At 45.5% G+C, this 27877-nt stretch overlaps 3 protein-coding genes across 6 annotated transcripts; 1 reads left to right on the top strand and 2 right to left on the bottom strand.

The window, feature by feature from the left end:
- The first annotated feature begins 120 nt into the window (after window positions 1-120).
- On the top strand, window positions 121-9460 carry LOC108093340 (leucine-rich repeat serine/threonine-protein kinase 1). 2 transcript variants are annotated; one of them, XM_017193343.2, is made up of 11 exons: window positions 121-328; window positions 1054-1213; window positions 1270-2529; window positions 2585-4465; window positions 4530-5015; window positions 5081-5456; window positions 5510-6583; window positions 6648-7175; window positions 7238-8070; window positions 8122-8554; window positions 8618-9460. In XM_017193343.2, the coding sequence occupies exons 1-11, from the start codon at window positions 310-312 to the stop codon at window positions 8837-8839; spliced, it is 7272 nt and encodes a 2423-aa protein (XP_017048832.1). In that variant the 5' UTR covers window positions 121-309; the 3' UTR covers window positions 8840-9460. The 2 variants fall into 2 exon arrangements, with proteins under 2 accessions (XP_017048832.1, XP_017048831.1); XM_017193342.2 differs by lacking the exon at window positions 121-328 and adding an exon at window positions 787-984.
- Window positions 9461-9551: 91 nt separating this feature from the next.
- LOC108093341 lies at window positions 9552-17777 on the bottom strand. Its single transcript, XM_043209222.1, has 27 exons — window positions 17517-17777; window positions 17287-17447; window positions 17010-17232; window positions 16559-16951; window positions 16339-16502; window positions 16048-16281; window positions 15781-15984; window positions 15643-15727; window positions 15312-15588; window positions 15055-15256; window positions 14763-14988; window positions 14598-14710; window positions 14395-14544; window positions 14173-14339; window positions 13829-13944; window positions 13368-13528; window positions 12609-12825; window positions 12159-12548; window positions 11936-12099; window positions 11529-11759; window positions 11262-11465; window positions 11118-11202; window positions 10781-11057; window positions 10526-10727; window positions 10245-10470; window positions 9926-10188; window positions 9552-9873 (listed from the first exon to the last, which is right to left on the bottom strand). The coding sequence occupies exons 1-27, from the start codon at window positions 17629-17631 to the stop codon at window positions 9724-9726; spliced, it is 5400 nt and encodes a 1799-aa protein (XP_043065157.1). The 5' UTR covers window positions 17632-17777; the 3' UTR covers window positions 9552-9723.
- A 130-nt stretch (window positions 17778-17907) lies between these two features.
- Window positions 17908-26517, bottom strand: LOC108093357 (neprilysin-4). 3 transcript variants are annotated; one of them, XR_001771489.2, is made up of 5 exons: window positions 26408-26517; window positions 20953-22544; window positions 19350-20358; window positions 18507-18918; window positions 17908-18114 (listed from the first exon to the last, which is right to left on the bottom strand). XR_001771489.2 is itself a non-coding variant. In XM_017193371.1 (3 exons), exons 1-3 carry the CDS (start codon window positions 22750-22752, stop codon window positions 18593-18595), a joined length of 3135 nt encoding a protein of 1044 aa, XP_017048860.1. In that variant the 5' UTR covers window positions 22753-22976; the 3' UTR covers window positions 17908-18592. The 3 variants fall into 3 exon arrangements, 1 of the variants encoding a protein (XP_017048860.1); XR_001771488.1 differs by lacking the exon at window positions 26408-26517 and having other exon boundaries at window positions 20953-22976; XM_017193371.1 differs by lacking the exon at window positions 26408-26517 and having other exon boundaries at window positions 17908-18918; window positions 20953-22976.
- Between the last annotated feature and the right edge of the window lie 1360 nt (window positions 26518-27877).

The following is a 27877-nucleotide window of genomic DNA, read 5'->3' as shown; positions in this document are numbered from 1 at the left end:
GGTGTACTCGCTAGGTTGGAAGTATTCGCTTGGCTAGAAGGGTGAATCAGATGGGCTTAGAGTTGTTTTCTTTTTTAGTATCATTTGGTTTTTTGAAGCTTACGGTCAGCGGCCACACTTTTTGACAGTTTGGTCTTACTGGAAAAAGGTAAACAATGCAAAAATTTCGCAAAAAATAATTTATATAATTAAATAAGTTAAAAACAAGTGCAAAAATAGTCAATTGGTGCTAAAGTTGTTAATATATTATTGCGAAATAAGACGGCAATGATAAGTAAAAGGATCCTGTAAAACCCATATAACAAAGCAATGAGCGACTCTGACGAAGGTAAGAAAAAAAAACTAACTTATTTAGAAAATGTTCATAACTATTTCATAAGTCTACGCCCTTTTGAACTTTGTTAAAGTGCAAACGTTAATAAAACAGTAACATATGCAAATGACTTAAGTGGTGCAATTAAATCTCCAACTGGTTGTTATTGGTTTTTCAACAACACCATCGAGCACAGGGTGATTCCGGTTTAATTGGAGTGGGCGCGCAAAAGTGTTTATTTTGAATGGGGCCCACCTCCCGCAAAAGCAACTGGTGCGCTGCAACCACTGAGCCATTCGACACCCACGCGACTTAAAATGAAAACAAAACAAATGCCACGCATCCAATGCCAGTCCTTGACCACGTGCAACAGTTGCCATGCTTCTTCGCACTGGTCTTGCGCACTGCGTCAAAAATCCGGCCTGGATCAATGACCACAAAAACGTGTCCCAGGCAAGAACCATCGATTTTCCCCAGTTCAGTTTTCGCCAGCACCGCGTTCGGTTGTCTTCTTCTCCGATGCCAATTAATTTTTGGCCTGTGTAGCACCGTTTTGGGTTACATAATGTCTTGGAAATTCAGCATGGAACAGCCAAAGTCTGGCACCGAAACCGCTCTGGAAGCCTGCGATTACTTTGTGGATGAGGTCATTGATGCGTCCACCATACGGGGTGGGAATCGGAGCAAGCCCAAGGGTGTTGGCCCTATATTTCTAATAAGCTATACATTTCCTTTCGCAGATGCACGGGAGGAAGTGCGTCAGATCAAGCACGGTGAGCTACGAGCGGCTGTAAGCAGCGGAGATGAGCGGACAGTGCGGGTACTGCTTTCGGCCCTTGGTAGCGAGCGACAAATAATAGTCAATATGGCTCCTTCGGGAGCGAATACCCTGCTGTTCATGTGAGTAACTATTTATGTTTTTGAGATCATCTCAACTAAGGACGACTTCCTATTAGAGCCTGTCAGTCGGGTTACGAGAGCATCACCCAGCGACTGCTAGATGCTGGGGCTGATGGCCGCTCCCATGCAGTCACCAAGTATTCCCCTTTGTACGCCGCCGTCCACAGCGGTCATTTGGGCATCGCCCGGCTGATGCTAGACCGCTTTCCAGAACTGATTCAACAACCGACTGTCGAGCGCTGGTTACCGCTCCACGCGGCCTGTATCAATGGACACATCAAACTGCTGGAGCTGCTCATCGGCTACAGCTACCCGGACTACCTCTACCAGACATATCGCGACGAGGAGGGCCAGTGGGAATGGCGGTTGCCCTTTGATGCCAACGCCCACGATGTAACGGGTCAGACCAGTCTGTATATAGCCAGCATACTGGGTAATAAGCAGCTGGTTGGAGTCCTTCTCAAGTGGCAGCTGCACTGCCGACGCACTCTGGGAGATTCCGCCAGCTCAGCAAGCACTCCCATCACGCCCACCAGAAAACGCATTTCGTTTGGCATTCAGGCCATCATGTCTAAGCTGCACATATCTGGTGAGTCCGAAGGCCCGGAGGACCAGGCTGCCCAGGAGTCCACAGAATGCCAGCGGTGTCCCATCAACGTTAATCTGCTCTGTGGAGCAGCGAGGGAAACAGCTTTGCTGGCTGCGGTGCGAGGTGGCCATTTGGACGTCGTGCAGGCGCTGCTGCAGCATGGCGCAAATCCGAATATCGTGGCTAAGCCTGTGGAGGATCACAACGACCCCAAGTGCTGCGAAGAGATCTACGGACTTAGCAATGTGCCCATTGCAGAGGCCTGCAAGCAAAGGTCTCTGGCCATGTTGGATCTTCTGCTGAAGCATGGCGCACGCGATGATAATGGCTCAGCCATCGGATTGGCAATTACTGGCGGCGACGAGGCCATCCTAAGCCGCCTTTTGGCACGACGTGTTCATCCGGATTCGGACTACAAGATCAACAAGAAGGGCCTGCCCACACCGGTGGAAGTGAACGTGTTTTTGCCGTCCACTAGCAACATATCCTACAGCGCCATGTTCCCCAACGTACCCACTATTATTGACTGGCATAGCTTGGGCTCCAGCGTCCAGTTATCTGTGGTGAGGGTTCCTTGGATGGTCAGCGGAGTACTGCTGCTGAATCCGAAATTACAGTCGCACCCGAAACTCAATGAGGTTGCTCTGACCGCTATCACACGGATTGACTTCTCGCACAACGTTCTAACAACTATTCCGCAGGAGTTGTTCAATTTGGTTAGCCTAAAGTAAGTGAGATCAACAAATCAAAGAACATACATAAAAACATACTTCATCTTTTAGGTATTTAAATGTGGCCCAAAACAAAATCACCGATCTGCCTGCGCCGACAGGCAAGGCATACGCCTGTCTTGTTCTCGACGAGCTTTTTCTGCAGGACAACCAGTTAACAACTTTGCCGGCTGCTATCTTTCACCTTCCCGCTCTTTCTATTCTGGATGTTTCGAATAACAAGCTGCAACAGCTTCCTTTTGACCTGTGGCGTGCTCCTAAGCTGCGCGAACTCAACGTGGCCTTCAACCTATTGCGAGACCTCCCTGTGCCGCCGATGCAAACGAGCAGCTCCCTGCTCAGTCTGGACAAGCTGCAGTTGCAAGCCTTTGAGGAGCCGGCGTCGAACAAACCGCGACATGTCACCCAGCAGCGCCTTACCCATCGCAATTTATGGTCCTCTTCACTGGAGATAACCGACAACGATATGAAGTGGCAGCACGATCAGGATTTAGGGGATGGAAAGACACCTGGCATGGGCTCTTCCCAGCTAAGCAGCTTGAACATAGCGAACAACCTGTTCAACAGTATTCCCGCTGCTTTGCCCTGCCTGGCAGTTAACTTAACCCGACTGAATATGTCGTACAACAGTCTACGTTCCATGGGACATGTAACAAGCTATCCAGCCACGCTGAAGCAGCTGGACTTAAGTCACAACGAGATCTCCTGCTGGCCAAGCTTGCCTCGGATTACCGAATCGGACCCACATCTACTGTGCTACAGTTGTGTTCAGCTGCCAGAAGGTCGCGAGGAGGAGCAAGCGTACAAGACAACATCCTCGAAGGGCAGTAGCTCCTCAGCCACTTCTTTCCGCGCCTCAGTGCTAAAGAGCGTGTGTCGGCACAGACGTCATTTACGACTGGAAGCGCTCCGAACTTTGATCCTCGCGGACAACCTGCTTACCCGCATTCAGTTGTCGACCGACGACGCCACGACGCTATTTAACGAGAGCGAGGACGCCGACTGGAGTGTGGTGGGCGTAAACCGTTCTAAGGTCATATTCCCCAACCTGTCCATGCTGGATATGACTAACAACTGCCTGAAGGAGATCCCTCCCTCGTTGCACGAGCTTAGCAGTCTGTCAGTGTTAAACATAAGTGGTAACGTTAACATCACAGAGCTACCGCCGCACTTGGGACTCCTCTCGCGTCTTTGGAATCTCAACACGCGAGGTTGCCTTCTACAGGAGCCTCTGCGTTCCATGATCGAGAGCAAAAAGCATAAGACCATGGACATTGTTGGATATCTAAAGTCTATCTACGAAGATGCTCAGCCTTATGCGCGGATGAAGTTGATGGTGGTCGGTGTGGCTGGGATAGGCAAGAGCACTCTGCTTGATTTGCTGCGCCAAGGAGCGGGTTCGGGATCCAGCTCTAGTTCGCATCGATCTCGAGCCAGCGAGAATCACTGGGCCAAGCGGATGGGACACGCTCGCAGCACCTCTCGATCGCACCGTCATTCATCCGCCTCCAGTGCAAACATATCCACAGTTGGTGTGGACATAGGAACCTGGATTTGTGAAAAGCGAAAACGAGCGCCCGGCTCCCACGGACCGGTTGTCTTTCGCACTTGGGATTTTGGTGGCCAGAAGGAGTACTATGCAACCCACCAGTACTTCTTGTCAAAGCGGAGTCTGTACTTGGTGCTGTGGCGCATTAGCGATGGCCACAAGGGTCTGGCTGAGCTGCTGCAGTGGCTGGGCAACATTCAAGCAAGGGCTCCCAACTCACCAGTAATCATTGTTGGCACTCACTTTGATGCGGTCGGGGAATCCATATCTCCGCAGCAGGCGGAGCAGCTGCAGCAACTTATTCGAGAGAAGTTTATCGCAATTCCTGACGCGGAAAAAATTGGACTGCCTCGGGTTATCGATTCCATTGAGATAAGTTGTCGGTAAGTGCCTTCCTATTGCAAAAACAAATTTCAAAATATAAAAGACTTCTTATATTAATCTTAGAACACTGCATAACATCCACCTGTTGGCCAACATCATTTATGACACAGCCATGCAACTGCGGTCTCCCGGTTCCAAAGAGCCCATGCTGCTGCAAAAGATCCCGGCCAGTTACATTGCCTTGGAGGACATTGTAAATGTGATTGCCTGCAATCTGCGCGCGGCTGGTCGAGATCCTGTTCTGGACGGCGAGCAATACAGACGCTTGGTCGCCGAGCAAATGCGTCTCCATAACTACAAGAGCTTTCGGGATGCCGCTGAGCTGCAGCAAGCTACCACTTGGTGTCACGAAAATGGAGTTTTGCTCCACTACGATGATGCCACACTCAGGGACTACTACTTCCTCGATCCGCAGTGGTTGTGCGACATGCTGGCCCACGTGGTCACCGTGCGGGAGATTAACCCATTTGCTCCCACAGGCGTGATGAAGTTGGACGATCTTCAGCTGCTCTTTCGCAGTGTTCAGGTTCAAGGCAACGCAAACCGGAGGTGGGTTTTATCATGATCTTTGCCAAGTCTGTATATAAAATTAATCAATTTAATTTGAATTCTAGCTATATTGTCAGCTTGTTAAATAAGTTCGAGGTGGCTTTAACTTGGGACTCCAGGACTCTTTTGATTCCATCTCTGTTGCCATCGCAGGAGGCTGCTACACCGAATTCGGGGAGCACAGTGAAGCTCTCTCAACGTTCCCGTGGTCGCAGCTTGGGTTGCTCCGTCTCGCAGGAGGTCAACCTCAACAATCTGATCTATGAGCAGAAGTTAGCTGGTTCTTCAGCATCTGCTTCGGGAACAACTAGTCAGGGATTGCGGCGCATTCTGCTGATGACCTACTTTCCGTCCGGATTCTGGTCAAGATTACTCACTCGGATTTTGGCAGACGAACAGATCATCGAGGCTATTCGTGGCGTCTATGTGGCTTCAAAAGATGTAAGTTAATCCGCATTCCCGCTATTTTATAATTTTAAAGCTTTACTTTATAGAAGTATGTGGACTTTGATTTGCGCACTTCGTTGGAGCAGGACACCCAGTGGAATCTATGGCAGACGGGCTTAGCCTTGTACTACGGACCTATCTTGATATTCAAGATCTGGGAAGTACCCTTTCAAAACACAGAGCGTACGCAACCTTTCCGCACAAATGGCAACCGCTTTAAGCTGAAATTGGACGGTATCTGGAGCGATTTAAATCTGTGTTCCTCTAGCATCCTCGAGGTTTACTTTCCGCTTCATGAAGTAAGCATATCGCAGGAAGTGGATAACCGGGAACGTCAGTTGCTGGCGGAGCTTCAGCCGCACATGTCCCAGGTGGCCAAGCTGTTGGCACTGGCAGTCGATCACATTGACTTGCTGCTCGAAGACTGGTATCCCTCGTTGGGAACTCGGTTCGTGCACACTTCGGAGGGTCGTTTCCTAATCACCCGTTTGGTGTTGTGTCCACGCTGTCTCTGGAAGCTGCAGCTGCAGCACAGTAACGAGCCCGCGGATCGGGAGCCTCCTCCAATGGGATGCAATAGACCCAGCCGAAGTAGCAAACGGGGAGCATACTTCCTGCACGGCGTCGGTGATCCCGGTGAGGATGGCGCCTTGAACGTGTTCTCAGCCTATCTGAACGCCACCGCGAGGAGGGAACGAAGATCGGAGGACTCATTGGGCGCTGGCTCTGATGCCGATTCGGGAGTGGGTCCCGATTCCGCCGGTTCCTCACGCAACACTTCGGTGGACGGACACCCGGGCTACCACCTGCCCGATAACTCGAATGTTTGCTATGCTTGGATGATTGAGGAGTGCATCTTATCTGTCTACAATCAAAGCAAGATCAGTTGCCCCGTTCATCTGGAACAGTCGATGGCTCAGCTAGCCCCGGATGTCATATTCGCCGATATACCGGACAAGCACACCATTCCTTCCGAGTGCATCATCAAGGGATCGCTGCTTGGTCGAGGAGCCTTCGGATTCGTCTTTAAAGCTAACTGCAAGATACGGGGTGCCAGATCCTTTAAACCGGTGGCAATGAAAATGCTCCAACCAGTTCCTCCCGGTGCACGGGCCAAGGAGGTAAGTGCTAGAAATCGATTCCCTTCATATATTTTATTAAAATTCTATTTGCCTTCCGTTTCAGAGCGCTTTGATTGCCTTCAAAGTGGCTGTGGGCAAGTGGGACCGGGATCCTTTACAGCACTCCTGCAAGGCCTACTGCACGGCTCGACAGGAATTGGCCGTACTCCTCACCCTGAAGCATCCCAACATTGTGCCCTTGGTGGGAATCTGTATAAAACCATTGGCGCTGGTCCTGGAACTAGCTCCTTTGGGCGGCTTGGACGCTTTGCTTCGACAATACCGGCGCAGTGGGGCTCACATGGGCCCGCATACGTTTCAGACGCTCGTACTTCAGGCAGCAAGGGCTATTGAGTATTTGCACCGCAGGAGAATTATTTACCGCGATCTTAAATCGGAAAATGTACTAGTCTGGGAGTTGCCGCAGCCCCACACCGAGGACAGTCCCCGGAACCACGTGCATATAAAGATTGCCGACTACGGAATCAGCAGGCAGACAGCTCCCAGCGGAGCAAAGGGATTTGGCGGCACCGAAGGCTTCATGGCACCCGAGATCATACGCTACAACGGAGAGGAGGAGTATACTGAAAAGGTCGGTCAATAAACTACTTTCGAGTTTACTAACTAATTTTGGAATGACTTATTTGATTGCAGGTGGACTGTTTCTCATTTGGCATGTTTATATACGAGAACATCAGCTTACGACAACCTTTTGAAGGCCACGAATCCATTAAAGAGTGCATCTTGGAGGGCAGTCGACCGGCGCTGACACAGAGGGAGACCCAGTTTCCCACTTGTTGTTTGGATTTAATGGTTCTCTGTTGGCACGAGCAGCCACGCCGCAGACCCACTGCGAGTCAGATTGTTTCCATACTCAGTGCCCCGGAGTGCATCCACCTGTTGGATGTGGTGGCCATGCCGCATAGCGAGAAGATTGTATGTGGAGTCTTTCAGTCTCTGGTCGGTGGTGGCGATGACGAACGATCTGGCATAGAACTGTGGCTTCCCTCCTTTGGCTCCCGCATCGACATCTTGGACTGCACTTCCTCGGGCAGCCTGCTGCAGTGTAACAGTATCAGTTGCTCACCGCAACCTCAGGTGGCGCCACCCAAGACTCCAGAAAACGGTGCCCACTCACGTGCCCGTTCTGCTCAACGCTCGCCCAAGATGAACATGCTGTGCTGCTGCCTGGTGGGCGACGCCATCTGGATGGGCGATGTTTCTGGCAACCTGCACGCTTACAGTACCTCCAGCTACGCCCACTTATTTTCGTACATGCTCGATCCGGCCATTAAGTCAGCGGTAATCAGTCTAGTCCACATGGAGGGCATAGCTCGCGTGGCCGTGGGCACGCATAACGGTCGGGTGTTCCTGGTGGATGCCACTCAAGTGCCCAGCAACTGCGCCTTTGCCGAGGGCTCTTTTGTGCTCACGGAGATCTGTTCTGGCTTTGTATTGCACGCTGCATGCTCAGTTTTTGTGGATGGGTAAGTTTACTAGTTATAGCACTGGACAAAACTGATTTGCGCTTCTTCTAGAAACTACGAGCTTTGGTGTGGTGAAATCGCCGGAAAGATAAATGTGTTCCCTTTGAACGAGACCGGAGTGTCTGGACACCAGGCTCTGTGCCACAGTGAGGAGCCCAATTTAATCGAAGACGTCAAGGTGGCCCGCATGTGCAGCAACGATAGCCACGTTTTTAGTTGCCTATATCCCGGATGTATGGTGTACCAGTGGGGTGTGTTATCCAAAAGGATTGAGAACAAGCTGGACTGTTCCAAGCTGCTACCCTGCTCCGAATCCCTTCAGAGCATCGCGATAGATGAGCACGTGAATCTGATAAAGTGCCAGATTTCAGCACTGGCGGCTCACAACACGGAGCTGTATATTGGAACCACCTGGGGATGCCTGATCGTGGCTGAGCTGCATACCCTGCGCCCCATTAGCGTATTTCGACCCTATGAAAATGAGGTGCATACGTAAAAATTCTCTAACTTTTTATCAACGCTAATTTTGTCCTTGTTTCTCCTACAGATAAAATCCATTATAACGCTTTCCAATGAGAAGGTGCCACTGATCGCCACGATCGGAAGACGGTATCGCTCGCTGATCTCACGCTACGTAGAGTCCGCGGAGTCATCATCTATAGGCTCTGCCGTCAGCACTCCCACTCATGGTGTATCCAAATCCGTTCCACCGGCAGATGTGGACAATCACATACATTGCCTGCTTTGGCGAGCCAAGCATTGGACATAATTCGATCTCATTCCAAGTATTTGTTGACGTATTTATTAATCCACTACCAATAACATAAAATTGTTAAAAATGGGAAAGCAATGAGGAATAGTAGATTATTTCCTAGATTTTGTTTGGGTTAATTTCTTTGTAATATTTGTGCTCTTACAAAATTATGGTTTCTTGGCAAGTAATTGGTGCAATATAACTAATACTGACGCTATATCTCATTCGTACGAGCTGCAACTTTTTGCAGTGGCACATAAAAACGATTTTAAACACATTAAATGAGCTACCTTAACGAAAATTCTGCTTAAGAAACAAATATTTTGTTAAAGAAGGTAATGTTTCTATGCTCATAAAATGTATTTTCAAAGTTCAGGAATTTACTTGGTTCTATTTGTGCAAATAATACAAAATATTTGAGAAGATTATATATATTTTTTTAATTATACCTTTAGTATAGCCTTTAAAGATCAAAAGACAGAATTGGCAGCATATTTAGACAGTCTTAAAGTTTAGTTTTCGCTTAATTCTTCAGAAACAATATATTTTTATAAAAAAAAATAATTGACAGTAACATTCCGTCTCGCTTTTGGCAACCTTAAAATACGATCAAAATAAAATGTTTTTCACATTAAATTTATTTTTATTTACAAAAAAAAAACACTTTACATTCCGCATTTAGCTCAGTTTAAGAAATAATAAAATAAAACCTAAAATAAAAACCCAAAAAATTTAAAAATAAGTTTTGTTTGAAATTTTGGCTTATGGTTTTCAAATATTATAATAAATAAGTTGAAATTTCCAGATGATCATCAATACGAAAAACCGAAAATGAAAAAAAGTTCTTCAATTTTTATGATTTAGTTTCCAAAGAATTACAGGTTTCAAAACAATTTCTTCTATTGGGACTCCTGTGCCACCGAAGCTACTGACATAGAAGACTGACGACTGCGTGAGTAGATGGAGGCCGAGTTTTTGAGCACTCGAATATAGTTGTTAAAGTCGATGACGAACTGGAATTCCTCCTTAAGAGCGTCGCGCAGTGGAACCTGTAAGCATATAGTTAGTAATTTCTTTGTCTTTCAGAATTGTTGAACTCACTCTATAGTGGAAAGCCTTCTTCTTAACAAACATGAACCAGCTAATAATGCCGTACAACATGGCAAATAAACTTCCGCCAAGAAGCACATAGAACACGCCCTGCAAATTTTTCATGCCCAATTCCGTGGCATCCGGGGACTCCTCTTTGGTGGAGCAAATTCCTGTGCCGACCTCGTTCCACCACTTATTCTTCATCTTCTCAAGGACTCCCTGCTCCTGTAGCTCCAGTAGCGCGCTGTTAAACACTCCGCGATGCGGCGAATCTGACGGGAAATCACTTTATTATTTAAATTTAAACCATTGGAAATGGAAAACTTACTCTTTTTCATGGCTATTCCGTATCCCTTCTCGTCCAAGGCATCGCCAATCTTTTTGAGATTGCATTCTCGTTTGGTGTTGTACTCAATGGAAGTAGATTCCATCAGGAATGCATAGTTACCTTCGGTCTTCACCCTTCTAACTCCCTCCTGGTTGTCATTCGTAAGGTACTGTGGGTTTTCGAGCATGAATTTGTTCATCATCTTGTAGTTTGAATCCTCAGAATTCTATAAAACATATTTATTTATATTAATTAGTTTTAAATGCATGCGTTGATCATACTAGGAAGAAATTTCTTGTGGATCCGGTTCTTTTTGCACCGTAGACCACGCCATCCTTGTTGGTTGCCAAATCTTCAACGCTGTTGATGGAACTCTGCGGCTTTTCGATGGTCAAGAAGGCAGCCAAGTTTGCTGTGTAAGAGGACACCACAATTAAAGTAAAGAACCACCAGAAACTGGCTACAGTTCGAGTGGATAAGGCTCTGAAAATAATATTAATAAAGTGAAAACATTCAAGCCCAATTGTTCTTCGTACTTGGGTCCAATTTCAGAACCCTGCTGAAGCAGGGCGCCAGTCGTAAACCAAATGGAGTTGCCTATGGTGAACTGATTCTCCAGTTCGTCCGGCTCTTCGATACAGGGATACGGATTATCCCATTCGCTGGGCGACAGGCGACCCAATATGAATAAGCTCAAGGACACGCCCAAAAAGGATAATCCTAGGTACCACCAGACCTCCTGGGAAAACGGATCCATGAAGGTGAAGAGACCAGGTGTGGCCTTTTGGGGTTTCAAGTACAGAATTGCAATGCCTGGAATAACATAAATTGATACGTTAAAACTTGACAAATACGCAAAGGTATTCGACATGCCCAAGTTCATGAAGGGAATGGTGAAGTCAAGAGCCTCTTCTCGTTCCGAGGTGATGGTCAAATCCGTGATGGCCAAGTCAGCTCTCTGCGAGAATATTGTTTTCACGTATGGTTAAATAAATATATATCGTAAGTCTTACTCACTCCAAGCATAAGTTCCCTCAGCATGCCCGTAGATTCGTTACTGGTTTTATTATACGATCCGTAATCATTGCCGCCGTTAACGAAGGTAAAGTTAAAGCCCAGTTTGTCGGCCAGTTCTTTGATAAGATCCACCCCGTAGCCCTCATACTGGCTATTGCCCTCCAGGGTCTTGGAGTTCTCCACCAGTTGGGCATATGGTTTGTTCTGCAAATCGAAATGGATTAAATGGATTGAATGGAAAGTGTGGGTTGAAAGAGAGTCACCTACCGGCACCGAAAGTAATACGATGAAGGTCTTGTTGGCCAGTGAATTGTCTACACTATCAAACTGGGCGGTTGTTGGCGCCAGTCGCTGAGGTCTGTATTCCCTCTCCTCGTCCCAGGTACCAACTTTTACAATTCCAGAGGGCTGCAGCTCGATGACATCCAGATGGTATCCCTTGCGGACGTTTCCCTCGAAGTAGATCGGACCCGTTAGCAGGTTTTCCCTAAGACGCAGCTACAGTCATCGAAATGAAAAGAATTTTATATAAATAAATATATTTTGATATTCAATTGTTTGTACATCAATGTAATCTTTACTTAATAAGCTAAATTTTTTTAGTATTGGATTGGATAATTGAAATGAAACAGTTTTTAGTATTAATCTGATATTAGAAATATTTGATAACCTACCGTTCTCATGTAATTTTTAAATGAAGAGCCATCATCGCGGACACTTTCCGTTCTTTGTGAACAATTTTGGGGCATCGGTTTAAATGGAAGATTTCTCAAAGTGTGTGCAAACAACTGAACAGCATCGTAGGTTAAGGCCATTTCCACAGTGATTGGGCAGGATCCTTTAGGAAAACATAAATGGATATAGGTACATTAGGTTAATGCCCCGTTTAAGGCTTACCATTTCGGAACTCATCCTGGTCGGTGGGATATCCCAACTTCATGAGCAGCTCCTTGACGGCCATCTTCTCCGGGGAAAACAATCGCAGGCCAGTTATATTGGCCTCGCTGTACTTGTACTCCTCCAAGTCAAAGGAATGAAAGTCCAGGTTGCCGATAATGTAGTTGTAGTCTTCGTTGATGATGCCGACCTGCTGGGCCTGGTTTAAAAACTCCGGCATTGTCTCGCTGGAGCCGACAACCACAATTCGATTATCCATGGATTTCCGCACCCGCCGAAGCACCGGCTTGTAGTTGCCATTCAGCTCCATATCATAACGCAGCACAGTGACCACGGGTCCATTCGTCTTGAACAGCGTGGTCAACTCATTCAGAATGTTAAGGTAATCCGCTGCGGGCAATAAAGGAATTATTAAGGTACTCCATTCATTACGCGACAAAGGCATCTCACCCGACTCGTAGAGGAAAATGAAGCGATTCCAATTGAAGGCCGTGATGAGGCTGAAAAGGGCCTTGGCCAGGTCTACCGGATGTGGATGCAGGTTAAAGCCCTCAGTATACTCGCTCATGTAGGAGTAGATGTGCGGAATATCCATGGCATCGCAAATGGACATCATGTGGACGGCAGTGTGACGCGATGAGGGTCCAAACACACCCGCTATGCCAGTCTAAAAGATTTAGAGCATTATGTCTTTACTGTAGGGCTGTTTAATAATAATTGTTATTGAATACGAGTAGTCCAGATAAGTTTAGAAAATATTTGATGTAAATAATAGATTGGTAATTTGAAGGCAAAGAGTGAGATCATGAATCTGCCACACATTCAGTTTTCAGTTAATATGTCAAGGATGCTAAATTGAAATTTAATTTTTAGAAAACAGTAATATATTTTATATTTATTTCTTTAATTTTCAAGACTAAGGAAAACATTTTATGTTGACAAGAAGATTGTCTAATAGCTATAAAGCATTTGTTTATAAAATGTTAGCGGTATCGCCTACTAAATCTGTGAGAGTAAACACATGCTCATATCCATGCTAGATACTATAGACACATTTTCAAATCACCTAACAAATATAGATTTTTTAAAGCAATGATGTACACTAATATAATACGTTTTAAACTTATTTTTAAATAGGGTGCCTATTTGTTTACTTACACTTAGGGTCATCTAGAAACAAAACACAACGTTTTGGTATTAACGGCTTACCTCCAACATCCTGCACAATCCTGCGTAGCTCTGGTAGGCATTTCCGTAGTCCACCGCCTCCTTGAGGGACGTCAGCTGGGTGCCCACCTCCTGGTTGGCCACATCAATGGCGTGGTCGAAGACTATGTTCATTTGCTCCGTGTTTTGGTCGGTGAGCAGACCTGAAACCCAAAAATTCTCTAACATCCACTTCTGGCTATTTCTCTCATGCCGGTTTGTTTGTAAACAACAACTTGACCTAATCATCCCATTCAGTCGGAAAACCCAAACAAACAAACAAATACTAAAACCGTTTTTATGAGCTTTTAGCGCTGATGGAACGAACAGCTTGTTCTCTTTATGAGAAATTAAAAATAAGTCGCGCGTTGAATTCAGTTTGTTTGGAACTGCTCACAAAAAAAAGCTCACGCGACACCATTTTTTACTGCACTATTTCGGAAATATTCCTCGAAAATTCTTACCAATTGGGACAATTTCCGAACTCTGGAAGTTGTCGTACCCGCCAAAGTTTTCATACTGAGCGCTATTGGCAGTAATTTGAAGGCAAATTATGGACCAAAAAACTACAAAGGTGTCTCTAAACATTTTATTTATTTATTTGAAACATATATATAAATATATATGTATAATATTTAGACACAAGAAAAATATCTGCCGTCGGAACCGAACACTTCGAGTCAAAAGCCACAACTGACGGGTGCTTCCAAAAGGTCAATTTGGAAAACGTTATGAGTGAAATTTCTGAAAGCTTTTCCGAAACTTTGGAGAGAATATTGAGATCAACTAAGAGACGACTCAACATTAATCCTCAGCCGGCGAATGCTCCTCGGAGTCCGTTTCTAGGGACTCTATAGATTGAGACGAGTTCCTACTGCGGGAGTAAATCGACTGGGCGCTTTTCAGGGCTCTTTCATTTTCCGAGAAGTGGATGACAATTTTGAACTCCTCAGCCAGGGCATCGCAAAAGGGAACCTGCAAAGTTATACGTTTTCATAGCTCTAAATATCAGAGTTTGAGTATACTGTACCGCATAGAACCTGGCTTTCTTGAAAACAAAAAAGCACCAGCACAAAATAGAGATAACCATGGAAATGATGGTGCCAACGCACAAGACAAAGTAAATTCCACTAAGATTTGCCATTTTCAAATCGGAAGGACCACTGTCATCGTCTTTTGCCTGAAACAACAGACTTATAATGGGAAAATATGGTCAGCAAACGGGAAACATACATTGCAAACACCGGCTCCGACTTCGTTCCACCACTTGTTCTTCAATCTGGCTAGGACTCCCTGTTCCTGAAGTTCCAGCAGGGCTTTGTTGAACTTATCGCGATATGGCCAATCTGGGAAGACTCTATTATTACACCCGGCTTAATGGGTATTTGGAATACCTACTCTTCACCATGGCTATGCCGTATCCCTTCTGGTCCAGCGGTTCCCCAACTTTGGTTAGATTGCACTCCCTGACGATATTAAATTCAATGGAGGTTGACTCCATGAGGAAGGCGTACTCGTTGCCCGACTTCACCTTGTTCACGCCATCCTGGTTATTGTCCATTAGCATCTCGGGGTGCATCATCATGTACTCGTTCATTTTCTTGTAGATGGGATCTTCCGAAGTCTGTGGAGTGTAAAATGTAAATCAAAATATAAATCGAAATTATATGTAATAGGCAGTCAAACTTACAGTAAAGAAATTCCTGGTGGATCCTGAACGCTTTGCCCCATACTGAACGCCGTCTTTGTTTTCGGCCAAGTCTTGAACGCTGTTGATTGGACTCGTGGGATTCTCGATCGTCAGGAAAGCGGCCAAGTTGGCAGTGTAGGATGATACCATAATTAAAGTGAAGAACCACCATATTGCGGAAATTGTACGGGTGCTGAGAGCTCTAAAAAAAAAAAAATTATATGCGGAAGTTCTTTGATTTATCCATGAATAATTACTTGGGAGCAATTTCAGAGCCTTGCTGCAGTAAAGCTCCCGTGGTGAACCACAGGGAATTGTTGATGGAAAACTGCGTTTCCAGCTCTTCTGGCTCTTCGATACAGGGATACGGGTTATCCCACTCAATGGGCGATAGGCGACCTATGATGAAGAAGCAGAGCGACACTCCCACATAGGCTATACCCAAGTAAAGCCAGACTTCCGATGAAAAGGGGTCCATGAAAGAGAAAAGGGCGGGGGTCGCTTTCTGGGGCTTAACATATAAAATTGCAATGCCTGGTAGAGAAAGTACATCAGATTGCGAAATCACAAATCAATATTTGAGTTTACCCAGATTCATGAAGGGTATGGAAAAATCAATGACTTCTTCTCGCTCCGATGTTATCGTCAGATCCGTGATGGCCAAATCAGCTCGCTGTCATTAATCGACTATAAGTTTGATCTGAATTAATTTGGAGAATAACTTACTCCTTCTACAATTTCCTTAAGCATTCCCGTAGTCGTGTTAGTGGTTTTATTGAAGAAACCGTAGTCGTTGCCACCATCTTGGAAGATAAAGAAAAACCCAAGTTTCTCGGCCAACTCCTTGATCAGATCCACTCCATAGCCCTGGTACTGATCATTGCCTGTGAGTGTGTCGATACTCTCCACAATACTTGCATACGGTTGGGTCTGTAATATAATATTAGACGAAATCAAAACCTATATAGAGCAGTTAATTCAAGGATAGCTCACCGCAACGGATATGAGAACCGTAAAGGTTTTGTTGACCAGCCCGTCTCCATCATCAATGACATTGCTGTTTATGGGTTGAGGTGGTCGCTGGAACTCGAAGTCCTTTCCCTCCTCCCAAGTGCCAATCTTGACCAATCCACTCGACTGCAGCTCGACTACATCGAAGGTGAAGCCCTTGCGCACAATGCCCTCGAAGAATATGCGACCTGTGATGGTTTTCTCCTTGATATCCAGCTGTTTTATATTAACCGAGTTATTGGAAGTAAAAATAAGTGGTACAAGTCAACCAACCGATCTCATGTAGTTCCTGAAAGAGGAACCATCTGGTTGAACATTGTCGTGACGTTCGGAACAGTTGAGTGACTGAGGTTGATAGGGCATGCGCTTGGTTGTTTCCGCGATTACACGCACTGCATCATAAGTGAGAGCCATAGACATGGTGATGGATGAGGAACCTATATAAAGTAGATATTTAAATAAAGACCTAGTAATTTAAAATATGTTTTCCTACCAGTTTTTGTGGGCTCACTTTCCCCGTTCAGCTGTTCCAACCTTTCAACCAGATCTCTCACTTCCTCCTTATCCGGGGAAAACATCCTGAAGCCAGTGATGTTGGCCTCGCTGTATTTGTACTCCTCCAGCTCGAAAGTGTGCAGGTCCAAGTTGCCTACCAAGTAGGTGTAGTCCTCATTCATGATGCCCACTTGTTGGGCTTGACGCAGTAGCTCGGCCACTCCTTCCGTGGAGCCCACAACCACAATCCGACTATCTTCCGATTTCCTTATGCGTCTTAGAACCGACTTGTAGTTGCCATTCAGATTGAGATCGTAGCGCATTACTTTGATAACAGGTCCCTTGGGGCCATATAGCGTCATCAGGTGGTCCAAAATCTTCAGGTACTCAGCTTTAGAAAAAAACCCAGAGTCATTAAAGAACCATTTTGATTTAATTGAAGCACCAACCAGATTCATAGCAGAATATAAAGCGCGACCACTCAAACTGGTTGATAACGTCGTAGAGCGCATTGGCGATATCCTCCGAACTGGGAAACAGATTAAAGCCATCCGGATGGGCGCTCCACGATAGATGCGGGTATATAAAGGGTATGTCCTTCGAGTCGCAGGCATTCAGCAGATGGGAGGCTGTATGCTTGGCAGCTGGCCCAAAAACAGCACCCACTCCGCTCTAATAAAAATCCTTAGTCACTTATCCATTCCCGCAAAAGTGCAGAGTGCTCACCTGCATCAGCCGGCAAAGTTGGCCAAAGGCCTGGACGGAGTTGCCATAGGCACACTGCTCCGTTTCTCCGGAAAGAGGAACTCCCAACTCACTGTTCACCACCGAAATGGCGTGCTCGAAAGTCTGCCGGATTCTATCGCTGGCATCGTCAGTGATAAGGCCTGCATGTTTTTTTTTTGTTTGAGTCAAACGAGTTCCGGAGAGGAACACTCTGGGGCTTTTTTACTCACCAAGGCGAATGGATTGGCCACCGGATGAGCCGTAAGAGCTGGCTCCTCCGTAAAACTGTGCCTGCACTTTGTTGAGGCAAAGAAATGTAATCACCAACACCGAACAGAAATGCATTTCATTCAACTATTGGAGTTTCGATTTGGAAATTTTCATTTCCCTTCCGCTTTTCTGGTTTTCAACGATGGGTATATATAAATATATACGTATATTTTTGGATCACCCACACGCGCGATTTCTTTGATGTTCTTCAGCCGCCGAGCGCACGTTCCCAACTGAATGACCACTCATAATTTCTTTGAAAATTCCACTCAAAAGTTTTCCAAAATATTTACTTTCCGAACTTGAAAGCTGCCAGTGTTGAGCAATCACCCTGTATTAAAAGTCACCGCCTTTGATCATATACATTTAATTAGAATTATCACAAACATAAATTGCATCGTAAACTAAACTATTGCAAGTTACAAATATAAATAGTTAAGGGCTAACAAAAATATATAGATTTGAAGTGAATTTTTGGCACATAATCTTTGTAATGATGGGAGTGGATAAATCCCATTTCTTTGGGGATGACCCGCCGGCTGTTTCGTCAATTGAAACCTAAAACAGAGATGTAAATCTTAATCGAACATTGTAATGTTTATGGGCAGATAAGCTATATATGTAGTGTAGTATGCTGTGTAACTTCCAACCCCGGCAGAATTCCAAGTGGCACGCACCAATTGCAGTTTTATTGGAAAGACAATTGGAGAAGTTGCTCCCCGGGCAAGAAACTGAGCCAACTGCTGGGCATAAATCACCATTAATTAAGTGAGTGCGCCCCAATTGAAGTGCGATGTCGTTGTTGGCACAACAGCACTGGCAACGGGTAACGAGCCACAAGGAAGCTGCACCAGACACCACCACTTTCTCCACTAAGTGGCGCCCAAAGTGGAGCAATTAGAGCCTCGACAGGGAGGTGCAGCTGGGGTGGCCATCTGTCGAGCACTCACCAACTGGGTCGCCTTCGGTCCTTGGCTTGGAACTGTGTGGCATGCGTCACTAGTAATACTCTTAGGCTATAGCTCTGGATTAGCAGCTACCAAACGCTGCACTTCTTTGCGGGATTCATGGGAGATCCCAGCGGACAGCTGAACTCCCGCGCAAAGTCGTAGGAATTCGAGAGCGTTCCGATCACCCGGAAGCGACCCGGACTGTGGATGGCCGTGTTCAGCTTGTTCCGTATGGCCTCCGGCCGCATCGCTCCGCACCACACCTGCCCGAAGTTGAGGAAGAACAGCTGCGGCCCCGTCATATTCAGGCCCGGCAGGACCTCGTCCTGCACCTCGCCGGGGTGCTCCTTCATCCAGCGCTGGTAGGCGTGGAAGGCCTGCCGCAGGCCTCCGTTGTCCGCGATGTTCTCTCCTTAAATGGGAAACATAATGCAAAGAAAATATGAACATTTGTACTATCTTAGATCTCATTAATCATAATCCGAAGCAGTGGATTAGGAATTTTTTGTTTAACATTGAAGTATTACAAATTTAACGAATCATAAATCATATATACTTTATATACTTTTTTTTACCAACTATTTATTTCTATCAGTATTCGAGTTTTCAGACTGTGTGGTGCCCTCTACTTAAATTCGCTAAAGAAAACATTTGGTTCTACGTAGGGTGCCACATGAATAAAAATTAAGCCCATGCATCTCTTTTAAATGATCTACAATATGGTATTTACTTTATAAAGTCGCTATCCCTTCTCACTATTAGAAACTTCTGCATGTATGCAGTAATTCCCTTTGACTCTATTATTATCCGGTATAAATATAGAAATAATTTAAACCGACTTACCCTGTGTACTCTCTCCATTGAGAACGATTCCCACCTCCTCCACTGTGTAGTTGCTGTACTGAGCGATGATGCAGCGGGCTCTCTCGTCGAATCCCCGGATCGAGGAGTCCGTCCACCACTTGTGGATGTTGCCGTTCCGATCGAAGAGCCTTCCCTTGTCATCGAATCCGTGGGTCAGTTCGTGTCCAATGACCACGCCGATGCCCCCGAAGTTCAGCGACTTGGGAAAGTGCCGATGGTAGAAGGGAGGCTGCAGGATTCCGGCGGGGAACATGATCTGGTTCTTATTACGGCTGTAGTAGGCATTCACAATGGCCGGAGCCGTCTGCCAGTTGGTCTTGTTGACCCGCTCGTGCAACTTGGCCTGCTCCGTTTTGGCCGTGTGGAGCAGAACGTTCAGCGTGTTCTCAAAGTACTTTTCCGGATGGATTTCGATGCCCGCATACTTGCTGTTCAGCTCGCCCGGATTGAGGATGAAGTCCGGGTAGCCGATCTTCAAGGACATGGCGTTCACCTTCTCCTCGGCCAGTTGCTTGGTGGTGTCGTCCAGCCAGTCGGTGGTTTTCAGGATGTCCCGGAAGGCCTGCTGCAGATCGTGGGTCATCCGCAGCGTGTCCCGCTTGCTGTTGTTGTCGAAGTAGCGGCTCACGAACATCGAGCCCACCGCCATGCCCATGTTGGTGTTCACCTGGGCGATGCACACCTTCCACCGCTGCGGACTCTCCTCCCGGCCAAAAAGGGCGTGGTAGAAGTGCTGCTTGATGTCATCGAATCTGTCATCCACGTTGTTTATGCGATGCCGCACGAAGCGCCACATCATGTAGTTGGCCACCGTGCGGGAATCGGTTTCGTCCAGGAGGGTCACCAACTTGCTCATGTACTCCACCGCGTAGATGACCACCTCCTCGGAGCCAAGGACCTCGCGATCCTGCAGGCTCTGCAAGTAGGCGCGCCACTTGATCTCCGGCACCTCCGATTGCAGTTGGTCGAGGGTCATGCGTTTGTAGAGCTTGTGGTTACAGAGTTCAATGTTTATTTAATTAGAAAACAAATATTTTAAATGGTTTTTGTTAAGCTTCTTTGTAATCTACTTTATGTCCTTCTTTAATCAAAAGTTAAAATCCTTATGTTGTATTTCAGCTTTACAAGATTTACAATAAATACAATAAAAAAATTTAATAAATAACAAAATAAATGAATTCAAAATTTTCGATCCAGCAAATGCTACTTAATTTTTTTTTCAGCTTCCAAACTACGCATTTTATTCTTGCCTCTACTTTTTGTGTTTTTTTTTCTTATGAATGTGTTTTTATAAAAGAAGACTATTGTACTATACTATCTCTTATTTAAACCTGATTGCTTGTGGTTTTAAAATGGGAGCACATATTACAGAATTTGAGCTCACAAAATTAAAAATCTCTATCTGCTATGAACTATGTACTTTAGTTTTTTGAACCCTGACTTATATATATGACATTTTTTTTAACTAAAACGTTTTCTTAATGAAGATAATTACCCTTTTGTGTAAACCCTACACCGTCTCAATGCGAACCCCTTGCACAATTATTATTGACAAAGTAAACTGTTTAAATGAACCACTCACCTTGGTGACGTTGAGTCGCTGCTCCGCTGGCGCCGTAATCCCGGCCAGCAGCGTCTCGAAGAGCACCAGCTCGTTGGCCACCCGCTGGGCGTCCGACTTGGAGGCGCCCATCTTGTGCATCACCTCGGACATGTAGCGCTGGTAGGCTTGCAAGTACTTGGCGTTGCTCGGCTGGAGGAAGTACTCCCTGGTGGGAAGGCCCAGACCCGTCTGGTCGAACTGCACGATGTTCTCCTCGGAGTTCTTGATGTCCGCTCCCACCCACTGGACGATGAGGATGTCGTTGTTGTAGCGCCTTAATGTGGCGGCCAGCACCTGCCAATTGAAGTGGGAGTCGCTCCACTGGGGCTCCAGAACTGGCCAGCCGCCCAGTTCGCGGATGAGCTTGTGCAGGGGTTCCAATCCCCGTTTGGCCAGCACCTGGTTGTTCACACAGGAGCGGTAGAGATTCTTGGCTTTAAGCTGGGCGTCGTGTTGGGGTTTCAACAGGTCCATCGGAGCATGGAGCTGGTCCTCTGACTCCTGCTTCTCCTTGATCCGATCCTTTGGCGGAACAGCGGCGGGCGGACCAGCTTCCTCCTCTTTTGTTTTCTCACGCGGCGATTCAATGAGGCGTTTCCTCTTGGTTCCGTTGGAGAAGCGCTTGTAGCGCACCAAAACCCGATTGAGCAACTGCCTCTTGCTGACGATGTGCCGCTTGAGACGCTCCGCCGCCTGGTCCGCTTCCCCCTCCCCCTCGCCCTGTTCGTTCAGCTTGAAGAGGGTGTTCCTCACTGGGCTCTTCCTCGGCTCCGCAGCCGTTTGCACCGGAGCGTTCTTCTCCAGGAGATTCCGAAGAACCAAGTCCAGACTCTCGCGCAGCATTTCGAAGGTATCGAATCCGGCCTTGTCCTTGGGTATCGGATGCAGGCGCTCCCAGTTGCCGCAGGCGTACTTGTAGAAGTCCACGCAGGGATCCACCTTGTTGTCCATGTACCTTCGCATGGTCTTTGCCTGGGCCATGCGGATGCCCTCGCGAGTGCCCTCCTCGTTCCAGAAACTCTGCAGGGCGGCGGTGGCCTCGCTGATCTCCGAGCTGGCCTCCTCCTCCTGGCGCTCGGCCTCGCGGCGCTCCCGCGTCCTGATCCTCTCCAGCCAGTAGGGCGCTATCTCCTGGTAGCGCTTCTGCTGGCGCTGCTCGAGATCTGCGTCCAGCGGCTTGATGTCCAAATCGATGCCGCTGCCCAGGCATTCGCGTGGGATTCCCAGTGGCAGAAAGGAGGTGCGGGAGTCCTTCATTAGCGAGTTGCGCTCCTCCAGCTCTATGGCCTCACCATTCCCATAGCGATAAGGTTGGCAGCGCCGCGCTCTCTCCGCAGCCAGGAGTTCCAGTCGCGTCCTTTTGCTGGCCGGCAGGAGGAACTCATCGTTGATCAGCTCGTTGTAGGTGCTGCCCTCCGGCAGCAAAGACTCGTAGTCATCCACGTAGGGAGAGGCTTCATTCGCCGCGTTCTGCCGATCCCGCATCCGCTCCTCGTTCATCTGCAAAGCCGCCAGCATCCCGTCCAGCCGCATGATCAGGATGAGCACCAGGGTCAGCGGCAGCATCACCACTGGAAGAAGCAGAAGCAGTTTGCAGCAGGTGAGACCGGGACACCATTGCACCCGACCATTCCGCTGGTTGACACCCAAGCCGAGCTTCACACTCCGCGATTTGCAGGACGAAGGGGAACCAGGAGTGGAAGCAGAAGGAGAATGAGATGAAGAAGGAGCACCGTGCACCGAGGGCATCGCTAGCTTCAGCTGGCTATGGCGACTCATCCCACGAGCAGCCGTAATTGAGGAGCTCGCTGGCCTTTATTCTTTAATTAAACGCAATTTTTCGCGCAACGCAGTTTGGCGAACCGAACGGGACGTAATCTAAACCGAGAATGGAGAGCCGGAGAACCGAGAACCGGAGATCGGTGGCTGGAATTCGGAGGCTGGAGGCTGGAGACCGGAGACTACAGACGAGTCGCGATCGCATTGCCAACTAAAAGCGCCGCTTGGGGATGCGCAATCACGGCGCGCGACAAACAATTGAGCGGCGACAGCGGCAACTAGCGACATCGGCAGCAGCAACATCGGTCGGCGCAGCGGCAACTAGCAACTATCAACTGGCAACATGCAATCAATGGACTCCCGCCCAGCGGGGGTTGCTCTGGGGGTCAGGGGTGGATCTGCTTACAGCGATCTTACATTGTAAGCAATCTAAGGATTATCTAAGAACGAAAAACATCTTGGGGTTCCCAACAAATACCTGCACTGATTTGACCCATTAACCTCAATCGCTTCATTAATTCGCCTTTATATCTTCGTTAATCAACAGGAACGGCCACAAAGCAGATTGTTCAGATATTTGTGTCATTATCACTGGACTAGCAATAACAAACACGCCTCAGTAGAAATACGTGCACAATGTTTCCATTGTTTGTCACAACAAAAATTCTAAATTATATGTTTTCAACGATTTATGTGAAATCGAGTTCTTTTTCTTGTTCTTGTTTACACAATATGATTCAATCTATAAAAAGCATAATAACTAAAAAAATTAAATAAATCTTTTCTTTTGTTAAAAATAAACACAATAAACTGTGCCTTTAGGAAATCACATTCAAATGAAATCATTTAAAACTTGACTCTTTTTCGAATTCTGCTAATAAATATACTCGGATTTACATATTTTCTTTTCTTGATTACAAATACATACTATTATTTTGAACAACTGTAGAACCAGTTGTTAAAAAAATGTGGATTAATACCATTTATATAAAGAAATTATAAGTATTTATAAGTACTATTAGGTAGAAAGTTATTTTACGGAAAAAACAAATAACCGTTTAACATGTTAAATCAATTAAATCATTTAAGATTTTTTCCTGTGCACAGCAGCCACCCAAGCTCCTCCGCATTGACCTCTGTCCGAATAGCGTCTAAATTCAATCAATTTAATTTAATTTCACAAAACAATTGCACAGACCGGCGACGGACAGCTGGCCACGGGTTGCACACCCGAGGGAACTCAGTGGCTCGGAACTAAGCGTTCGGCTGGCGAAGAATACCAGATACAGATACAGAAGCTACAGATGAAGAATCCCCTAAGCAGATACTGCAGATGAGCTCCCTCCAAAATCGCCCTTTAAGAGGCTGTCAGCAGCCTCATAACTCAGCCGTTAAGCCTGACCATTCAAGTGTAATGGAGATGGCGTCATTGGGCGCCACTAACTACTCCAGTCACACGTGTTTTGGGGGCCCGTAATCCCCATCTATGTAAGTGCCGTGTAGTGTGCCACTATTTAAAGGGAATTAAAGCTCGTCGAGGCGTAACCGAAACCCAAATTGGCCCTTCTGAATGCGACGGGGCGCTGGCATTTGGTTCGGGTTAGTATTACAAGATTATGCGGGTAATTGGTGGCATGCGATGCCATCTAATGTGCCTAAAACCCCACCACCTGCGCGCCTGTAAACGTTCTAGCTTTGCATATGCACACAACAAAAAGAAATAGTAATACTCATTATTTTTATTACTAAACAAGAAACTAACGAAACACATATAAAGATTTGTACTTCAGAACTCAGCATTTTATGATAGAATTTATATTAATCTAGACAATCTGATAATATTGATTTGATTTTTGTTAAAATTCCAACCATTTATAATTTAAATAAGATCTTAAGTCCAGTATAGGTACATTTACTTTTAGGTACATTAAGTTTTTTATGCTTAAATGTTTTTAATGCAATGTGGTTATTTTTAAAAAGTTATCCATATTCGTTTCTTTTGCGACAAAATATTACGCCCTAATGTATGCGGCATTTTTGTATAATTCTGATTCGTTCTTCGTGAATTTCTCGTGCAAATGGTATATAATTTTTATAAAGTAGTTATAATAAGTTTTTTTGTGTGCATGCCCATTTGAGGGGATTTCGGGGGGGCTGGGAAGTAGGGAGAGATGGCTTTTGTTCACGTCATGTATGAAATTGAGTCTCTCATGAACACCAAGCACGCAGGTGTATCTGTGTGAGATGAGTGCGGCTGTGTGGGTGTGTGTATCTGTGTTTATGCTGCCGGGGGAAATGGCGATTGCTTCATATGCTAATTTTAGCCTTAAACCTTTTAATTAGCGACTATGACCGAGATTAGTCGCTGCGTCCATTTGTCAATCTCGAATGCAGTGGCACTCTAAATACTGTGCAACCGGCAACCTCCAACCTGCAACCTGCAACAGAGTGCTCGAAAGGGGAGATGGCCTGCAGCCCCTAGAGCAAATGTTATGCAATTTGCCAACGCTCCGATGGATTCTAATTTCAATTGGCTTTTGTGTTCACTTGATCTGCGGTTCAAGACCAACCCGTCGACGCATGACCCACTGAGCCAACATGCGACGATATACAAACACACATTCGATTGCGGCATCAGGTTTGCGAGAGGTAAACGAACGAATCGTGAATCAATCAATTGATGTAAATAAACCCACCGTCGGTCGGGGATCGAACACTGTCTATATAGTCGGCCGATTGCATTTGCTTGCGGTTCGGTTTCGGGGGTAATGGCGATTGAACTCGGGTTATCGACACCAGATTAATTAATCTAACTAACTTAATCATTAGATGATAATCGAAAGTCGGTAGAGCTTGAACTCATTCATTATTCCGCCCTAACTTGAATCAATCTACGCATTTGTGTAATGGAGAATTTGGTCAAGACTCTCCCTCGTTAGTAGATATATGTTTGTACATTGTCGTATTTAATAATAACAAACATTATTATTACACAAAATACTAATCGACAGACTGTTTTGTCACATTCAATTACCACAAAAATTTTACACAATTTACAAAATGACACTCTGTTGTAAACAACAATCTATTTAATTAAATCGAAAATGGGTCTGAAAGCTTTCATTTAATTTGAATCAAACAGAGATAAAATTATTGAACATTAAGTACACGCGGATTTTGTGTAATTCATTTAAAGTGCTAAAAAGGATTTTGGTTTTCCAGCATTATTTTACGAATACATCAAATAATAACATAAATGTACGTGTTTGAGCATTAGTAAAACAAACTCGAAACAAAAACATTGTTTTGCATACGTAAAACAAACAGGCTGTCATCCGGATAAACCTTATGCATTGACACAATCTTTAGGTGCCAACAAAATTTCGACAATTTTCAAGGGAAATAAAAGCTTTGAACTTCAACCGAAGTACGCTACGGATTTTGACACTTCAAGGCTAACCAAACGCAGGAGAAACGAGTTTCCACCTGGATTGCAACTCATCGCGATGCATGAAAGTGTGTTTGGCTTTTCTCTTGGGAAAACTGGTGGAAAACCAGCAAAAAATTTGAGAAGTGGCCAACTGTTGCATATGAAAAATTGGGTAGCCTGAATCCGAACTCAGAGTCCCCAAAGTAAGTCGTAAACCACACTCACACTTTATTGCTTCAACACTTCAGCACTCCAGATTCCTGGATCCGGGGAATTCTTTTAGGAACTTGAATTATTCAACGTATTTAGAGCGCTACCGCCGCGTTGCGAAGTCGTTCTAAAACTGAATTCGTATTTAAATTGTGGGACTGTTAAGCTGCTACCGGCGTGCTTGGTAGTGCTCCATCTGCTCATTATCGCTTAGTGTCTTGCCACTGAGGTGTCTGCTGTTTTTCCGGCTGCCAGATGGGTGATAGCTCTCGATCAATCGTGAATCAAACAGTCAGTCAATAATGCAAGTGATTCACGGCGCTCATCTGTCCTCAGGAGATCTGCTAAACCAGAATTTTTAAGCCGGTGACGTTTGCCGCAAAGCAGTCTACTAATACACTGAAAATTATATCAGTATACAAATTAAAATATATTTTTTGTTTACCCTTGGTACAAATTTTAGCCAGCTGTAGTGGAAACTACATGCAGCAATTCAATATCTTTAAAAGTACATAACTTGCTATAAATGTTTGACTGAAAATATAAATTGGAACCATTAATTTATTTATCATATATCATTATTCATTTATTGGTGCTTATTATTAGGGAACTTTAAAATCCATTTGCATGCAATCTTGATATGTGCAAAGGTTAAAAAAAGATGCAACCATTAGTGCAAGTTCTGAGCTTGACAAAAACTACACGTTCATTATGTTTCAGTAACAAATATTTTATCATGATTAAAAATCTTTTTTCAGTGTTGTTTATCAAGATAATAATAAAATAATCGCGTGTGCCTTGTAAATAATTCACACGTTTACAATACATATTCGTACACCTCCTCTGTCACTACAAAAATGCTAATTGAATTCATCGAACTCAATGTGCTATTGACAAATTCATCTGGCAGGCGAGCGGTTTTAATAATTTAAAGCCCGCTAAAAGATCATAAATCAATGGAGTTGGCTTTGTCTGTGTCCAAGCCCACAATCAATGATTTATCCACTCACGTTGTTTGTTGTCAGCTGACAAGAACATTTCAATTGCAGTTTGATTGGTGTAGACCACACCTGAACATGACTATTGTCAATCATGTTTATTTAGAGATGCCCCCTCCTAGGAATTCAGTTCGCCGAATAAAAAGATTTGCTTAATTCGAATGCCTTTTATGGGCTTATTTAATATTCAAGCACTTTGATTAATTAATTAGAGTGCAAATGAAAGGGCGTTGCTCTATTCACGTGTGAAAATTGTAGGGTCTATGTGTTATGTGCATTTAATGTATTTAAATTCTTTCAATGCTTTCAGTTCCTTTTGACACATTAAACATCATCGCACTTCGCATCGTGGGAAACGAGGTGGTGAACCAAATAGCCTTTTTAATTACATTAGCATCCGCACGGGTCAATTAATTTCGGGACCGCATATATAAGTATACTTTATGTGCACATCGAGTCCCAGTCACGTTTCCATTTCACTAATGCA

Source organism: Drosophila ficusphila, unplaced genomic scaffold (assembly GCF_018152265.1).
Source record: "Drosophila ficusphila isolate 14025-0441.05 unplaced genomic scaffold, ASM1815226v1 contig_791, whole genome shotgun sequence".
NCBI lineage: Eukaryota > Metazoa > Arthropoda > Insecta > Diptera > Drosophilidae > Drosophila > Drosophila ficusphila.
Note: the sequence above shows the minus strand (reverse complement) of the source record. Positions and strands in the feature narration are given on the sequence as shown.

What these genes read in the sequence shown, in the direction of transcription:
- LOC108093340 (XM_017193342.2), top strand. Translation starts at nt 879, where the DNA reads ATGTCTTGGAAATTCAGCATGGAACAGCCAAAGTCTGGCACCGAAACC. An exon ending in TCTATGTGGCTTCAAAAGAT is followed by an intron (nt 5,457 to 5,509) that starts GTAAGTTAATCC and finishes TTTACTTTATAG; the next exon opens with AAGTATGTGGACTTTGATTT. An exon ending in CCGGTGCACGGGCCAAGGAG is followed by an intron (nt 6,584 to 6,647) that starts GTAAGTGCTAGA and finishes CTTCCGTTTCAG; the next exon opens with AGCGCTTTGATTGCCTTCAA.
- LOC108093341 (XM_043209222.1), bottom strand. Translation starts at nt 17,631, where the DNA reads ATGCATTTCTGTTCGGTGTTGGTGATTACATTTCTTTGCCTCAACAAA. An exon ending in TTAAAAATTACATGAGAACG is followed by an intron (nt 11,760 to 11,935) that starts GTAGGTTATCAA and finishes CGATGACTGTAG; the next exon opens with CTGCGTCTTAGGGAAAACCT. An exon ending in GGTTCTGAAATTGGACCCAA is followed by an intron (nt 10,728 to 10,780) that starts GTACGAAGAACA and finishes TATTATTTTCAG; the next exon opens with AGCCTTATCCACTCGAACTG.
- LOC108093357 (XM_017193371.1), bottom strand. Translation starts at nt 22,752, where the DNA reads ATGAGTCGCCATAGCCAGCTGAAGCTAGCGATGCCCTCGGTGCACGGT. An exon ending in AGCGACTCAACGTCACCAAG is followed by an intron (nt 20,359 to 20,952) that starts GTGAGTGGTTCA and finishes TGTAACCACAAG; the next exon opens with CTCTACAAACGCATGACCCT. An exon ending in CAATGGAGAGAGTACACAGG is followed by an intron (nt 18,919 to 19,349) that starts GTAAGTCGGTTT and finishes TTCCCATTTAAG; the next exon opens with GAGAGAACATCGCGGACAAC.